Source organism: Diabrotica undecimpunctata, chromosome 2, assembly GCF_040954645.1.
Source record: "Diabrotica undecimpunctata isolate CICGRU chromosome 2, icDiaUnde3, whole genome shotgun sequence".
In the NCBI taxonomy this organism is placed as follows: Eukaryota; Metazoa; Arthropoda; class Insecta; order Coleoptera; family Chrysomelidae; genus Diabrotica; species Diabrotica undecimpunctata.
This window is the reverse complement of record NC_092804.1, coordinates 47,155,091-47,173,260: the sequence shown is the minus strand read 5'-3', so window position 1 is coordinate 47,173,260 and position 18,170 is coordinate 47,155,091. Positions and strand designations below refer to the sequence as shown.

The following is an 18,170-nucleotide window of genomic DNA, read 5'->3' as shown; positions in this document are numbered from 1 at the left end:
AACGAATCTTAGATGATGCAAAAAATACTAAATTTGATATAAGAACGAAGACCGGACAAAAACTGCTTCAACTCAGAGGATTTAACAAACACATGAACATTAAAGAAAAAATAGAACTGTCTAAGGAAAACTATAATCTGCGAGAATGGTAAAGGGTGAACATCTTCAAAAAATTGCATGATGAATTTAACTTTCATTTAGCTTGGATTTGCAGTTCACCTAATTCATCATGGAAGAAAAGTTTCCTGACTTCTTACTTCATATAGAGATCGCTACTAGCGTACTAAGGCATTTTATGTTATTATACCGGCCATATAGATAAAAAACATTTCATTTCAATGATGAGAAGTGAAAACGCGAAACGTTTAGAGGAATGGTGAACATATATATACATATATATACATATATATATATATATATATATATATATATATATATATATACATATATATATATATATACATATATATATATACATATATATATATACATATACATATATATATATATATATATATATATATATATATATATATATATATATATATATATATATATATATATATATATATATATATATATATAAAGTAGTTAGGTATTATTGACTGACACGTTATGTAAAATAAAGTTTTATTTTGAGGTTGCAGTCATTAATAGGGCAGGAAAGTAAAACTCTTTGTTCTTTAATCAAGCTTTCGCAAAATTTATTTGCTTCTTCAGGATATGCTAAAATATGGTAACAGTAAATACAACGAAATTAGAACTAAATAGCATTGTATAAAACTAGTAAATTCGTAAGATAGAAAATTAATACTATAATTTTCCAATATTAGATTTTCTGACTATAAATATTAGAATTTCAAAAAATTTAAATATTCATATTTGGCGCCACTTTGTACGTAACCATAATAACAATCAAGAGCTAGTTATCAACAACAAAAAATATAATAAACAGAAACGAGTGTCTTTCTGACATAAATCAAACAATCAATGTCAAAATGAATTTTTACAAAATTAAATTAAATTGGAATATTGTACTTACATAACTGTATAATTTTTAAAATAAGTTAAGTTTTAATGTTTTGCAAATTTGAAAATTTAATGGATTAACCTCATGTTGTAAGTTTTTTTTTTTTTACTAGTTTTATACAATGCTATTTAGTTCTAATTTCGTTGTATTTACTGTTACCATATTTTAGCATATCCTGAAGAAGCAAATAAATTTTGCGAAAGCTTGATTAAAGAACAAAGAGTTTTACTTTCCTGCCCTATTAATGACTGCAACCTCAAAATAAAACTTTATTTTATATATATATATATATATATATATATATATATATATATATATATATATATATATACATATATATATATATATATATATATATATATATATACAGTGTGGATATTAAGTCTTACCCCCTCTAGTGAACTCCGTTATTTAAGACAAAGATGAAAAACGCTCGGACCCGTCACTTTTTATTTTAATAGAGGTATTTTATAACATAAATAAAATTGTCACCCCTTTCATCCCCTTCACTTGACAGCTACCCCCTCAGATTTTTTTAATGGCAATGGGGGTCGTGCGATAGTTCGTTGGAAAGCGTTTGGAAAGAAGAATTCTAAAATATATCACACTTTACTTTAACTTTAAGGATATGTTTGTTAATAACGATTTATTGTTTGGAGATACACTTTGTGATACAACAATACAAAAGTAGGTACACTGGTTTTGCTTTAATATGGGACATTCGGTATAACAAAATTTATTTAATTTTTATTCTTGAACGTTTATGCCGAATTATTTTTTTGCAGAATAAATACTTTTGTGTCGTTAAAACATATCATGGTTAGAACAATTTTTTAAATAATCTAGTTGGCGTGTATAGTTTTTGACAACTGTCATAAAAACCAAGCAATTAGCACTGTTGATTGTAAAGAATATTGACAAGAACTTGAGATTCGGTGAGCTTTAGTGGTAAACTGTAAATTTTTAGTATTCAAAATTCAAAACAATCAAAATGGCACCACCTCGTAGATTAATAGACGAATGTGAAGCAATTTTAATATTTATCGAAGCAGGCCGTAACTACCATGAAGCTGTGAGAATATTTAACGAACGTTTTCCGAATCGTCCAATTGATCGACATTACTATAGACTACTTGTCACCAAATTTTGTGAAACTGGTTCTGTCGAAAACAAGAAACGGGATGGTAGAAAAAAGACTTCTGAGGAAAAGCAAGTAGATATTTTATCTCAATTTTAGTAAATCCATCCAGTTCAACTAGAAATGTTCTAAGTCACAGGACTTAGTAATGTTCTAATGTAAGTCACAGGACTGTCTTAAACATTTTAAAAAAGCAAAAATTTCATCTATATAAGATGAAAATGGTGCACGACTTGACAGAGGATGATCCAGATCGACGACTGCAATATTGTGAAACTATGGATAATATTTCACAAGATCCAAGTTATTTAAGACATATTTATTTTTCCGATAAAGCTACATTCTATTTAAATGGTCATGTACATCGACAAAATGAAAGATATTGGTCTGACGAAAACCCTCGATTGTTTCAAGAGTGTCATACTCAATTTCCCACTAAATTAAATGTTTGGGCAGGTATACTAGGGGATCACATTATAGGCCCTTTTTTTATCGAAGGCAATTTAACGGGGGAAAGCTATCTTAATCTATTAGAAACACAAATAATTCCTGCAATTCATGATGTGCTTAGATACAATCCAGGCGAATTCACCCAAGATATTATTTTCCAGCAAGATGAAGCTCCGCCTCATTACGATGCTGGCGTTCGAAATTTTTTAAATAATTTGTATCCGAGAAGATGGATTGGACGTCGTGGATTCATTGAATGGCCACCAAGACCACCAGACCTTACTCCTCTAAATTTTTACCTATGGGGTTACCTTAAATCCAAACTGTATGGGAGCCAGTTGACGACAGTTGATTAACTCCGTCAAAGAATAATCGAAGAATGTGATAGGATTGATATGCAGACCCTACAAAGGGTTAGGGAGGCAACGAAACAAAGAATCTACTTCTGCCAGGAAGTAAATGGAGAACATTTCGAGCATCTCTTGCAGTAATTTAAGTTTTCTTTAGGGTAATTTGCTAGTTCCTTTAAATATAAAGATGTAATTTAATACATTATTTTTTGTATATTTTATTTTAAATAAAACCATTATGCCATACAAAATTTCAAACTTATACATTTTTGAATTCTTCTTTTCAAACCCTTTCCAACAAACTATCGCACGACCCCCATTGCTATTTAAAAAATCTGAGGGGGTAGCTATCAAGTGAAGGGGATGAAAGGGGTGACAATTTTTTTATGTTATTAAATACCTCTATTAAAATAAAAATTGACGGGTCCGAGCGTTTTTAATCTTTGTCTTAAATAACGGAGTTCACTAGGGGGGGTAAAACTTAATATCCACACTATATATATATACACACATGTCCAAAAGTTTGGAATACGTACAAATAATATATCTACGCCTATGGTGGTTTTAAACCTGTTGTTGATAATCATTCTAGGGCGTTTTTAAATGAAAATGATAAAAAATTTGAATCGTTTTTGTATGATTTTGGTCACATTCAACTGATTAGCGTATTTACACATTATTTCAGTCTTTGTTTAAATTTGAATTGAGCCGTTTAAAAATGCCTAGAAACGTGATATCTCATTTTGACAGATCTAGAGTAATTGCTTTGTTACAACAGGGCTTTAGTCAAAGTTATATCGCGAATATTGTTGATGTTACTCAGAGTGCTGTATCAAAAATTAAAAAAAAATTCCAATATACAAATGACGTCAAGGATCGACCCAGAAGTGGTAGAAGTCGATGTACAACAGCAGCACAAGACCGGCAAATAACATTGATAGCTCGAAGAAATCGTCTGGAATCTACAAGTGGTATATCCAGAGAAATTTGTAGGCTTCAAGGACTGAATATTTCATGGCAAACAATAACACGCAGACTAAATGCGGTAAATTTGTATCGTAGAAGACCGTTGCAATGGGCTAGAGAAATGGTACATAATGGTCCTAACTGGTTCGCGAAGACCACTGGTTTGGAGGGCGCCAGGACGACAAGCCCGACTAGAAACAGCCCAACCGCGTGTCCCATTTGAAGGTGGCAGTATTATGGTTTGGGGTGGTATTATGAGTGGTACACGGACACCACTGCTGGTTCTGGAGAGAAGAGTCACTGGTACTGTGTACATCGAGGAAGTTTTAAATCCTGTCGTACGTCTATTCCGAGAAGCAGTAGGTGATGAATTTGTCTTTATGCATGACAACGCACCTCATTATCGAACAGCAGCAGTACAAAATTTTCTGGAAGAAGAAGGAATATCTACATTACAGTGGCCTTTGAATTCCCCCGACATGAACGTTATTGAACATGCTTGGGACATTCTCAAAACACGCATTAAGAAGCGAAACAATCCCCCTATTACACTTCCAGAACTAAAAGATGCTGCTCGTGAAGAATGGGAGAGAATTCCGCAAGCCCAGCTCGACCAGTTAATGGGCAGCATGCCAAATCGCATACAGGCATGCATACAGGCCAATGGAGGAAATACTAATTATTAGTTTTATTAAAAAATATTTTTTTCTATACTAATTTATTTCTAAATGTAAGTTGTACATTGTAAGTTTTTCACTCCAATAGAATAAATAATTTTTTGCACATCGTTTATCTGGTTTTGGGATTTATTTAGTATTGTTGAGAATTAAAACAAAATAATGTTTAACTATTCAGAAGATTTTATATATAAAAATCAATAAAAAGCTGAAATATTCCAATATTCCAAACTTTTGGACATATATGTATATATAGTGTAAATATATATAGTGTAAATATATACATGTAAATATATACATGTAAATATATATAATTTTGATGACAGCTGATCAGTTAGATACTAAAAAAGGAATTATTGGGTATGCAGCTGAATTAACAAAGCGAAGAGTACCCTTTTTTTCAATAATCAGCTAAATCTAAAAGACTGTCGGCAACATGACGACCGCTGCTTTAGCGACCGCTGCTTCAGCGACCCCTTTTATACTGAGGGTATAAAAGCAGCTACACAGGGTAAGACTGGTCATCACTCGGCACTGAGGAATAGGCACATTAGGAGCTCAGTGCCGTTTGACGTTTCTCGTATTTATGGAGAACAAGATACTGGTACTTCACGAGTGAGGGGAGGAGGCAGATTGAGACCCCGAACTCGAATGGAATCATCACCTCTTGATAATGGCTCCGAAATGAGTGCCGAAACGTCAAGTTTGATGTCTTTTAATGTTTTTAAGTGTGAGTGTAATCCTGGCGATAAATAAGTTGTAATCAAGGGCCATGTCTGCGCCGGGATATGTTTTCACAGCTTTAAGAGTATCACAGAATTTTTCATTTATCATAATGTAGTCTACCTGGTTCCTAAGCACTTTCTCCGACGTAAAAAGCAACTTACAATATGTAGTTTTATGTAAAATAAAATTAATTTTAATAATTAAAATCTTACTTGTTTCATGCCGTGTGCACATTACCCAGTGGTGCAATAAAAATTTTTTCACAAAAAATAAAATGCAATGCAATTAACGTTACAATGGTACGACGGATTAATCGGTTGGGATTGAATGGGTTAAGAAGCGCCTAATCATAAACATATCTGTTGTGAATTGTCTCCTTTCTACAACACAAGTAGCGGGCCAGACGTTGGAACTTGTTAAGTATGTAGACTAGGATTAAATAATCCTTTGTCGAAACAATTTTCGAATTTTCGGAGTCGAAATGGTACCTGAAACGTGAACGAAAGTTTTCGTAGAGCGCGTGTATTTTTACACAAATCTTGAGAGGTCGAGATGTACCTACTGTCAGGTACGAGCACCAAGAACAGAGTCGGTGCGCGTGAAAACCGAGAGAGAAGTCTTGAATGTAACTACTGTTTGGCACGCGGGATGAGAACGAAGTCTAGTATGTAACTACTATCCGGTACAAGAACCGGGAACAAAGTCTGAGACTGTCCGGCACAAGGACTGAAAAGGAAGTCTCGTGAGCGTGAATGTAATTACTGTTTGGCACGAGAGCCGAGAACGAACTCTCTGAATGCCGCTTCAATTCAACATTTTATAGCAAAAAGAACCGCCAAATTTCTAACCGACTTTAACAGTGGGTTCTAAAAAGCCACTTTTTCTCTACATTTACGAAAAAACTGCATAATAATAAAACAATAAAACTAAAAGATTTATTGCCTTTTTACGAGTTCCGATAACAAGTAAACATTATTGACCCAGTTCTAGGTAGACAAAAAACTTTTTTTTAAGGAATTAGCGAAGCAGTTGGTACGAGGAAAAAACATTTATGACCAGTTGTGGTCATAAAAATGATAACTTTTTATATTGAAAAGATTGGCGGTAAAATAATATCGAAGCGTGTTTAGATACAAAAATAAACTACCTGTTTTAGCAGGAGTCCCAACGGAAAACGAACGGGACAAAAAACTCGTTTTATTTGCGCTGAGATATATCGATAATAAATAGAATATATTTTTGTGTTTTATTATTAATTGTAACAAAAATGATGAGGGATTATTGGGGATATGTTAAGACCTTAACAATATCTAAAACGAAAACATAAGAATATGCAAAGCTGAAAAAATAAAAGATTGTCTACAGGAAATGGAAATATTGTAATGACCACATTGACAAAATGGGCAATAATAGCAGGATACGAAATAAATCTTCAACACGTCGCAAAAGTACCGTACCTAAGAGGCATAGATTAGCCTATAAAATAAAGTAATAATTAATTTAAAAAGTAATAAATTTGACTAATATAAACAAAGATAATAATTCATTTAGCAACATTGGAATGAATGAGATTGTAGCCCATGATTATTTATGGCTATAATCTCGTCTTAACCCATTAATGCCCAAAATTAAATTTTTATCAAAATTGAATCAAAACTTCAAAATGAAATAAAGAGAGGTTGTTTTTAATAGAAATTTGCAAAATTTACGTTTTTTTTTCTTTGTAACTGTCTTTTTTTTTGACGTATGATATATCATACGCTGGGCAATGAAGGACACAATATTTCATAAGATATGTTTTATTTTAAAATATTTACAACGTGTGATATTTGACAAAACATTTCTCGGGATGAAGTCCTACATTACATTTAATGCATCGATATTTGGTACACTTGCCACATTTGCCGCACCTTCGTTGTTTTTCAATTTTGTCCACCAAATGACCCACATTATCCAAACGAATTTCATCAGCAACATGTTTTGAAGATTTTGCACGTACTCCACGTGGTGTTGGAATATCTGGAGCTGTCAGCAGGACCTCCACAATTCGTCTGTAAAATTCTAATAAAGAAATTGCCTCAATGTTGCGGTAAAGAAGCCATATGTTGACTATTGCCCCATTCAAGCAAAATCTAAATATCGCCCAATACCATTTTTTGGATCGAATTCGAATCCTATATTAACCTCTTAGATTATCGAATAAGTCTACACCACCCATTCCCTTGTTATACATTTGCACAACGTTTGGTTGAGGGACCGCTATAATTTTTCTGTCTTTTCTGGACCATCTGTTACAGTTTCCTATAGTAAATATTTCTGGAGTTGAAATATTAGTTGCCATAGTAACTTCATTATTGTCATTCCAGCGAACAAGAGTGAGCTGATGTTCTTCGCTATATAGAGCGTGGGAAGTTCCACGAATTTCTTTTTTTACTTCTTTGAGTGGGGCTTTTCAATTCTGTCTTTTCTAATTGTGCCGATACAGTGTATCTTTTCATCTCTCAACCTTGTCAGTAAAGGTAAAGATGTAAAAAAATTATCAATATAGATAACAGATTCTTGTGACAAAAACCCTATACACAGCTTTTCGGTTACGGAACTTCCTAATGAGTTGCCCTGTAATTTACCTCCACTTCCAGTATAGGGAAGAAATTTTGCAAGTTATCCTTTACTGGTCGCAACACACCAGAATTTATATCCGTAACGGATGGGTTTTCCTCGGATAAACTGCTTCATTGAATGATGCTCATAATACGGCTCCATCGCTTCGTCCACTGAGAAACTTCCGTTCACGGGCTGGAGGTAATGATGAAAACGTTCATTTAGATGGTCAATTAGGGGTTGAACTTTGAATGCTTTATTGGTTTGTTGGTACAACGTATTATCGTTAAAGTGTAAAAATCTATGAAACTGTTCAAATCTGTTTCGACTCATAGTATTACTTACTAGATGTGAGTGAGAGTCCCCTCGACATTCCCAATACATTCTTCTAGAAGGCAGTGGATGGTATCCAGAGAGAATAAGGATGCCGAAGTATTTATATAAATCATCAACGGACAAAGAGAAAGGGCAGGATTTTTGTGAAGCATACTTTACCGTTTCTTTGCAAAGATAGTCCATACATTTTTTATCAAAGAATAATTTAAACACATCGATTGGCTTCAAATTTTGTTGTCTCCATTCATTTAGTATATGGGGTTCTATATTGTTTTTGAAAACATCATTTATGGCTCCTTTCTCTAGTTCTTTTTCTTCCCACTTACGATCGATTCTTTTCATAGATTTTTTTCTGTTTTCAGAACTTTGTGAAATTTCTGCAACCTCCCTTTTTCTTTTCTTACCTGATTCGTGAGTTTTAGCCACAGTTGTATTTGACATCACTGTTTTCTCAATTGCTGTATTTTTTCGAGAAACAGCTGTAATATCCATGCTTTGAGACAGTGTACCTCGGCCAATACTTTGAAAAGTGTAATTGAACTGGTCTTCCTCATCACTTCCGGCATCGTCTCTGTCAGAATCATTTCCATCATTTGGATAATACAACGTGAGTTGAACTTCATCACACTGGTCAATTTCCTTAGCCAAAGTATCGTCATCTTCTAAACTCTCATATATTTTCAACAATTCGTCTGCATCTTTGGGATTATTAGGATCATATTTTTTCGTCATTTTTTTCTAAAACAGAAACAATATTGATTAGTTACCATAAGTGCCCAGCGTATTATATATCATACGCAAGAATCAAAGATCTTCAAAATACTCACCAGTATAAATTTCAATACTATTTATATCACTATTCGATATTTAGAAGCCTTTCTAGTTGAACAGTACAAAAGATTTTTCAAAATAAGCCAAGAAAGTCATACAAACTCTACTAAAATGAAAACGGTGTACTATAATATAACCTAAGAAAACTTGGCGCAAAACTAATCACTCTTCACCGCCAAGCGCTTATAAATTTCTCATTTTATGATAAACAGTTACCTTCTATCATCTACTCTGTAACCTATATTGGGAAAACAGCTAATTTATACTTTTTTTTCTGACTAGTAGATGGCGAAATATGTAGCAGTGTCTCGCGTATTACATAAAATACGGTGGGCATTAATGGGTTAAGTTGAGATGTTAGCAAAGTAATTTCAATCATGACGTATGGCAGACATGATGATTATTTTATTCTAAACTACTAACCTTATTACATTCGAAGCAAACGAATTTCCCCGCATGAACATTCATGTGAAGAATCAACGCCTTTGAGTTTTTAAAAGTTTTGAGGCAAATATCACAGACAGGTTGTTCGTTTTCGTTGGGAGCAATCTCAAAGTTAAAGTTATCCAATTCCTTGACGTTTTCCGGAAGTATCATTTCCACATTCAAGTTCATATTCTCACTCTCGAAAAGACCATTTTGGTTTTGTATCCCACTTAGATCAATTTGGTTCGAGTCGAGTATTAGAGTTGTGTTATCTATATCAATATTTTCGCTGGGTAAACCAGTGAGTAGAAAAGGATCGCCAAAATAAGCATCTTTGGGTTGTAACTCCGGAAGGCTTGGAATGGATTTTTGTATAATTGATGGTTGTTTTAATAGTTCATTGTTTTCTGTATGTCTTAAATGAGCAGCTTTATTAGTATTTTTTGATACCTGCAAACAAAAATTTATACATTCTTAGTGAAATATAACACAAACGATACAATGTATTGTATTTTGGAATTCTTTTAAATAAAACAATTACTTTAGAAGAAAAGTTTAGTTTTATTATCGTTCCTAACCATAACACATGAAGACCACAGGAAAATAACTTGATAAGTCACATTTTTGGTTGTGTTCAGGAGAACATTTTTAAAGTTTAACTCTGTGATTATGTTAAAATACATCTTACAATTAATCATTAATAAAAAGAAAAACATTTGCTATATTGGTTGTTGGTTAACGTGTTAATTTTTTTTAAAGCGCCACCTATCCATAAACACTACTACTATCTCTGTAGCAGGTGACGATTTGTTTTTAGTTGTTACCACTCGTGGAGAAACGATGATGACTATTAGACAAGTGTCAAACACGAGACTATAGATTATTTTTATTGTACCGTTTTACTTCTAACCTATTACCAACAGAAGTCTATTATGGAGTATTAAGTAAATATACTTTATTGTTACATAATTACTGTTCTTAAGAAGCTTAAGAAGTATGCTGCTTGTATACACAATTATTAGAATGTTCAATATTAAGCCACGTCTTTTGCAATATAATTATTGTTAGTGTTTCTATACAAAATTAAATAAATATTAATTATTTGAAATACTGAAAAAATTGAGGTTCATTTGGAGATAAGGTTTTAAATGTATTGACTATAAAATATATAATTTTCAGATAAATGACGTATAAAATAATATATTAAACGTCCTATGTCACTGGTTTATTATAAAGAAATATTTATTTTATTTAATAAAGAAATAACGTTCTTTTATAAAGAAATACAGGCTTTGGAAAATTTATAAAAAAATTTGTATTCTCTTTAAATGATTTAGAGAGTGTATCACTTTTACATACTACCTTACGACATCGCTTAGTTGTTCCTTTTCGAATAGCTATCATAATAATAATTGATTAAAAAAATTGCTTTGCTAATTGAGGTACTTTTTTCTTTATTTTTTTTTTCAATAACTAGACTTTATTTGGTATTTATATTATTATCCTATCCTAATATGTTTATTTACAAAAAAAATGTGCCTACTAAAAAATGGTTGACTAACGGACAAAGTTTTGCAATAAAATTTTTAGTGTTTCTATATAAATTTAAATTCTTATTCTTCTTGTAGTGCCTATCCGTTTCGGATATTGGCGACCATCATGGCAATCTGTATTAAACTGCGGCTCTGAAAAGATTTGTGGTTGTTGTGTTGAACCAGGTATGTAGATTTTTCAGCCAGGAAATTCTTCGCCTTCCTGGTCCTCGTTTTCCTTCTACGTTTCCCTGAAGAATTAATTGCAGCAACCCATATCTCTCACTGTTCCTCTTGATGTGACCGAGGTATTCAATTTTAGCTGTTTTTATTGTGGTTAACAACTCTTTTCCTTTTTGCATTCTTAATATCTTCAGGATTCTACGATAAAGTCACATTTCGAAAGCCTCAATTTTCTTACAGGTAGCGCCTGTGAGAGTTCACGACTCAACTCCGTACAATAGTATAGGAAATATATAACATCGTAGTAACCTGATTCTTATGGGTACTGATAAATCGTGGCATTTCAATAGCTTAGCCATTTTTTGAAATGCAGATCTTGTTTTCACTATTCTAGATTTTATTTCTAGGGAATGGTCGCAATTTTCATTGACGTTCGTACCAAGGTAGGTGTATGTTTTTACTATTTCTATTAGTATATTTAAATAAATATTAAATATATGAAATAATGAAAAAATTGAGGATCATTTAGAGATAGGGTTTTAAATGTATTGATTGTAAAATAAAAATGAGCGTTTTATGTATCAATATATAATAATATTTGCTTATTCTGTCCATCCATCCATAATGAAAACCCCAGCGCCGGCATTATGTGCACCTTAGATCCACCTAGGATACATCCTAGATGTGGAGAATAGATTATTCGTCCGGTTGCAGCGAGTAATGCGTGAAGTGAAGGAGGAGGGAATAAGGATAATAATAAGATGGAAAAAAAAAACAAGTCGACTAGCAACTAGTAAAAGGGCACTACACCTTATCTTCATTATTAATGAACGTATCAATGTCAGTATCCCGATTGGAGCGTGTGACGCGTTAAATGAAAGGGAGCGATTACCAAAAGGGCATATATATATATATATATATATATATATATATATATATATATATATATATATATATATATATATGTACATATATAATTTGCTTATTCTGTCTATCGGTCTGTCCATAACGAAAACCCCAGCGTCGCATTACATCATATCTCCGTTGTTATTGGTCCGATTGGAGCCTATGATACGTCAAATCAAAAGAAGAGGGGATAAAGACTATTAAGATAGAAAAAACGAACAAGGCGACTAGCAAAAAGTCACTAAACCTTATCTTCGTTATTTATGAACGTAGAGCGACAAATGAGATATCAAATGACAGTATGGATATTAATAGACACACTTTAAGGTAAATTTGCTTTATTGACCTGAAGAAGGCCTCTGACTGAGTACAAAATAAACAACTGATCTAATCCTAACATGGGACATAGCAAATGAAAGAGGAGGTTATAACAAATATATAAATATAGAAAAAATAAACAAGGCGACTACCAAAAGGGCACTACAGAGTATTTTCATTATTAATAAATGTATAGCAACATACGAGATATCATATGGCACTATGGATAAAAATAAATTTACTAAAAGACAAATTTTGATTTATTGACTTAAAGAAGGCTTCTGGCTAAGTAGAAAATAAACAACTGATCGAATCCTAATACGCGACATAGCAAATGAAAGGGGAAGGAAATATCGAATATATTAAGATATAAAAAATCAATCAGTTTTTAGTTGTTACCACATCTATAGAAACGATGACGACTATTAGACCGACCTTTGTTTGTTGCTAAGTGGCAAACACTTTACTATAGCTTATTTGTAGTGTACTCCTTTGTGCGTCTTAAAACGTTTCATTTTGCATTTTTCATATTCATTTATAACATCAAAATAAATATGCATAGAATAATTTTGGTTACAAAACAAAAGCATTTTGCGAAAGAAAAAGAATTCTGCGTTTCTAGATACATAATCTAAGCGCTTTAGAGTCTGTTTATAGTTAGTAACTACTCCTTCGACGTGAAGTATAAATATAGAGTTTAAAGTAAAATGCCGATTCTCAAAGCAGCGAGTTACGCAACTTAAGAATTTTTCCATCCCCACTCACGGGAGTATGAATTATGTCATTACTTTTCTTCCATGTTGACGACCGTCAAGATGAGATGTGAAGATCAGCCCGGAAGAGTTGCTTGTTTTTTTGCCGCAGATGAGTATATGGCCCGTAAAAAATGGGAAAATCCATATTCCAGTACAGTTCTACTTATATATGTGTACATATTATTGTCTTATTTCGAGAGACAGAAAGCAGTTCAACAAAAATAAAATAATATTATTTAAGTTAAAGATATCAGTCAGTGCCTACTGGAGCCCTATGTAAGTTCAATTTAATTTTAAAACTTCTCAAAATGTTTGGAGATACAATCGCAGAATGTTTTCGATCTGGTAAACCAAAGAAATATACCTGATCTCATTTAACTTTTATTACATACGTATTACTGCAGTGCCTCGTTTTTTTTTTGTATAGGGTATGTCTCTTAAATTTTTTTTGTATTCCAATAATCTTTGTGTGTAAAACCTAAAAGTTTGTATATTCAGTAACACCTTTTTGTTCAGCTAATTTGTAGGTATTTTTTCATTAGATAAAATATAATACCTATAATATGTGACGATAATATATTTTATCGTCTAGAGTCCGCCTATGTGTTAAACAAAACATGTTTTTGTTCCGTCTCGAATAGTATAAAAGTTGAAACTCGACGCGTTGAGTTGAGAATATCTGAGCTTGGGGACAGGTGCGTTAAACGTGTCCCAAATCCTTCCGAACCCAGTCGATCTGGCGTGTTGAGCGAGATTGACAATCCCTTCCTCTGACTGCGTCAATCTGGTGTGTTGAACGATATTGGCGTATTCTTTCTATCTGGTGCGTTGAACTAGATCCCTGATGCGTTGAACTCTGGTGCGTTGAACTAGAACCTTATCCCTGTCCAAGTACTCGTACTGCGTTGAGGTACGAGTACGACCTCAATTCCTCGATCGCCGTATCTTGGTTTACCATATCGAATATCGTCACACCCATCTATCGAAATAAATAAACAGTACGTCTTTGTATTCGAACATTGTATTTAGTAGGCACTTAACGATAATTACTTTTTCATTTGTATATGTAAATTCGAAATAAATGCCTATACGATCGAATCCTGTTTTTCTCTGGCTGAATTATACTATCCGACATCACAAATATCATGATAATTATGCTATAACTGAGGTAATGTTAAAATATTTTTGTTAATTTCTGCTATTTAAATTCACATTTCATCTTTACCCAGATATAAAGGTATTCCCTCTAATTTTAGGAATATTTGTTTAAAACATGATTTGTCTAAATGTAAATTTTTGATTTTTGCTATTTGCCTTGTTTGATTTTTGTCTACTTTGCTAATGTGTTGACATTCTATAATAACTTTTACCCGGATGAACTTTTAAAGAAATAAAAATTGTTAATTTGTAGCAATTATTTGTTTATTACTATCTCATAATCTTCATTTCATCTGGTAACTAATAAGAAGCTAAATCTGACAGGAATGTAGAGCGAAAATATAAGGTAAGTGTGTTTACTTTTCTCTTTTTCTGAGTATGTATGCATTTTGTTTTTTTTTTTTAGAGGTTTAGCCTATCTGACATTTTTGGAACCTTAAACCAATCTTCTCATAGGTCAAGTGTCGAGTTTTCCTCGTCTCTCGACAAAGGACTAGGTATCGCCCTTTATTTTTCCCTTTTCTTTTAGTACCCAATTCTGTCATTTTCAGTTGTATGTTTCAATTCCCAATTTTTTTTCTAAATACCCACGTCCTAAAGTACACCGTTGTTTCCTTCAAAACACCTAAGCGCCGGTTTGCAAGGTAAAAATACTTGCACATGCAATTCTCTTTTTTCTTAAACCCCCAACATTCCTCCGGGAAAGTATCGTTACAGTAATAGTAGCGCGTTTATCAAATATTGCTCACATGATTAATTAATGACATACTACCTATATGGTCAAAATCTTACCTTATCATAAGCCATCGATTCAGGCCCCTTCCAATGGATATTCATATGAGTAATGAGCTCTTTAAAACTATTGAAGTCACTTAAACATATATCACAGATAAGTTGTTCATTTCCATTTGATGCTAACTCGAAATTAAAATTATCTAATACTTTGACATTATCACAAGGGGTAGATTCTACATTTAAGCTTAAAACTTCAACACCTAAATTATTATTGTTTTGACCCTCCCTTCGACTCTGGTCTATACCATTACTATCCGACTTGGTGAATATAAGCATTGTGTTGTCCATACTATCCCCAAGAAGTGAGCTAAACATTAGAGGTCCACCAATGGAAGTGTTTTTTGATAGTGAATCAGGAATGTTTTCTTCAGATGTTTGTAACACTGCTGATTGCTGTTCTATAGGTAATGATACTGCGTTAGTCTTGTGAACCTGTTTCATATGTTCTTGGTACGCCTAAAAAATCACAAAGTCATGAATATTTGATGAAAAGGATGCTGGTGTGAGCACATAGGGAAATAAGTCTTCTACTTACAATCCGTTATAGTTTTTTTATTAAAGTTGGTAAAAGAGATGGATCATAAACAAAAAAAACAGCAGTAAGATAGTAGCAACAGAGATGGAATGCCTGCGAAGATGCTGCAGAGTAACAAGAATGGATAGGAGAAGTAATGACAAAATAAAGCAAAGATCATCAATAGAAACAGACATACTAACATATATATAGAACAAAAAAGACTAAAGTGGTATGGACATGTAAGAAGAACTAGCGGCAGCAGATGGATAAAGAAAATAACTGAATGGAGCCCCATAGGAAAGAGGAAAAGACGACGACCCCGAAAATCCTGGAAGAACGAAGTAGACGACGCCATGAGTAAGAGAGCCCTAAACGATGGAGAATGGTACAACAGAGAGAGATGAAAACGGTTGAGCGAGGGAAGGCAGTGAATACTGTAGAATCCCTGAATATATATATATATATATATATATATATATATATCTATATATATATATATATATATATATATATATATATATATATATATATATATATATGTCGTAATTCGCTGTTTACAGCATCTTCAGGCCCTCAAGAAACTAAGAAACAAGAATACTTCGTGTGGGGTATTAACAAACAAATGTACTATTACAAATTAATAGTACTTAATTAACAGAACTATTCCTTCGGTAACTCTGGCGAGAAAATGGACTTTTCCTCATTGGTGCAAATAATTATTAAAATTTAAATGGTTGCAATAAACAATCAAAAACAATTTATAGGTTTAGGTAAAACTAGGTAAAAACTTACCGCTGGGTCTAATTACCAGGGTTTGCACTACAAAACAACGAACGAAATCAATTTAATATGCGTGCATGGGTTCCCGTGCCGGGTTGCGTCTTTTCTTTTCAACGACTGGTGCTCTTCTCCTTCAAAGGGACGCATTCCACGAGCCCGATGGCGGTACTTATAGGGATCGTAGGAATACAGGGAGGACAAATGTATTGATTAATTTATACAACCATATTTGAATTTAAACATTCTCCCCCCTTTAAAGGCCATAAGGTCTTTAAAAAACAAAACGAATTCCAAATACTCTCATTACTTAAACAACTAAAACGATAATTAATACAAACAATTCCTATACAAATCTTACACAAATATTCAAAACTTAAACTACAATAAAAAAAATTAAAATTAAAATGGTGGTTTCGTCGCGGTTATATTGACAAAAGCCGAACAAAACAAAATTAATAAAAACGTTGTAAAGCGGCCAAAAAAGCTTCCGCGGTCAAATCACTAGCTAATTCAAGATTTAAAGCCTTTGTAGCGCAACATACAAATAGACACAAATAGGGCTTTTGAGTTCTAACTCCCCTGTAACGAGACATGGTTATCGAAAACGGTCCACCATAATCTAACCCACAAATCGAAAAGGGTTTAATGGCACCGAGACGAAATTTAGGCAAATTACCCATAGGGGGTTGTAAGTTTTTAGGAGATTGTTTCCAACATCTAATACATTTGGACAATACCGAATTAACGGCTTGTTTAGAAGACATTATCCAAAACCTTTGACTAACCAAAAACTGAGTACTCTTAAATCCAGCATGTAAATACTTCTCATGATAATGACGAACTAGAAGAGTAGTAAGACGAGATTTTTTTGGTAACAAAAACGGGTGTTTTGCTTCATACGATAACGAAGACTGAGATAGACGACCACCTACTTTTAAACACTGAGTACTATCATCTAAAAATACTCCCAACTTACGAAATGGTTTTGGAAAAGAATTTGATTGAAGATGTTCTTCAAAATACTTTTCTTGTGTAAATCTGACAAGAATAATCAACGAGTCTTCTAATTCTACGAAAGTCAAGGGTCCTGACCGTTTCGACCTTTTATAACGAGAGTTGTGCGCGAATCGCAACATAAAAGCCAAAATTCTTTGGATCGAGGTAAAAGACGATTTATTTTTCAGCAAACAAGACAGAAAATGTTCCTCACGAGTGGAAACAAACACTAAAGCTTTCTTTATCTCTTCCAAAGAGGATTTTTCCTGCAATGAGGGAGGAACCTCTGGAAAAATTAATGGAATATTATACAAAAACGAAGGACCTGTTAACCAGTCTAATTTTGATAGAAAAGCGGCCGGTAGCATGCCTCGCGAAGGCGCATCGGCTGCATTATTTCGAGATTCGATATAATGCCAAGAATAATTTTGACTATGGGACTGGATATACGAAATGCGATTTGCGACGAAAGTTTTGAATCTCGAGTGGGAGCTTTTAATCCAGTGCAACACGATTTGAGAATCTAACCAAGCATACACATTTTGAAATATTATATGCTTCCACGACTCTAACACAAACGACATAAGTTTTACCAAATGAACAGCAGCTAACAATTCTAATCGAGGTATAGTAATCTGTTTTATAGGAGCTACTTTCGATTTGGCACACAGTAAATTAACTTGAACTAGGTTACGAGTA

The 18,170-nt window shown here is 33.1% G+C and overlaps 1 protein-coding gene across 5 annotated transcripts in view; it reads right to left on the bottom strand.

The window, feature by feature from the left end:
• Positions 1–18,170, bottom strand: part of LOC140434496 (uncharacterized) — a 53,267-nt gene that overhangs the window by 23,830 nt on the left and 11,267 nt on the right. For 3 of the 5 annotated variants that reach the window (XR_011950057.1, XM_072522805.1, XM_072522802.1), the window contains exons 5-6: positions 15,176–15,634; positions 9,529–9,981 (exon numbers count right to left, since the gene is read on the bottom strand). Coding sequence is in view for 4 of the 5 variants with exons in the window: in XM_072522805.1 (XP_072378906.1) it covers positions 9,529–9,981; positions 15,176–15,634 (912 nt within the window). In the remaining variant the exon portion in view is untranslated. Of the gene's footprint in view, positions 1–7,923; positions 9,013–9,528; positions 9,982–15,175; positions 15,635–18,170 lie in introns of those variants that run through there. The other 2 variants (XM_072522803.1, XM_072522804.1) reach the window with 2 other exon arrangements.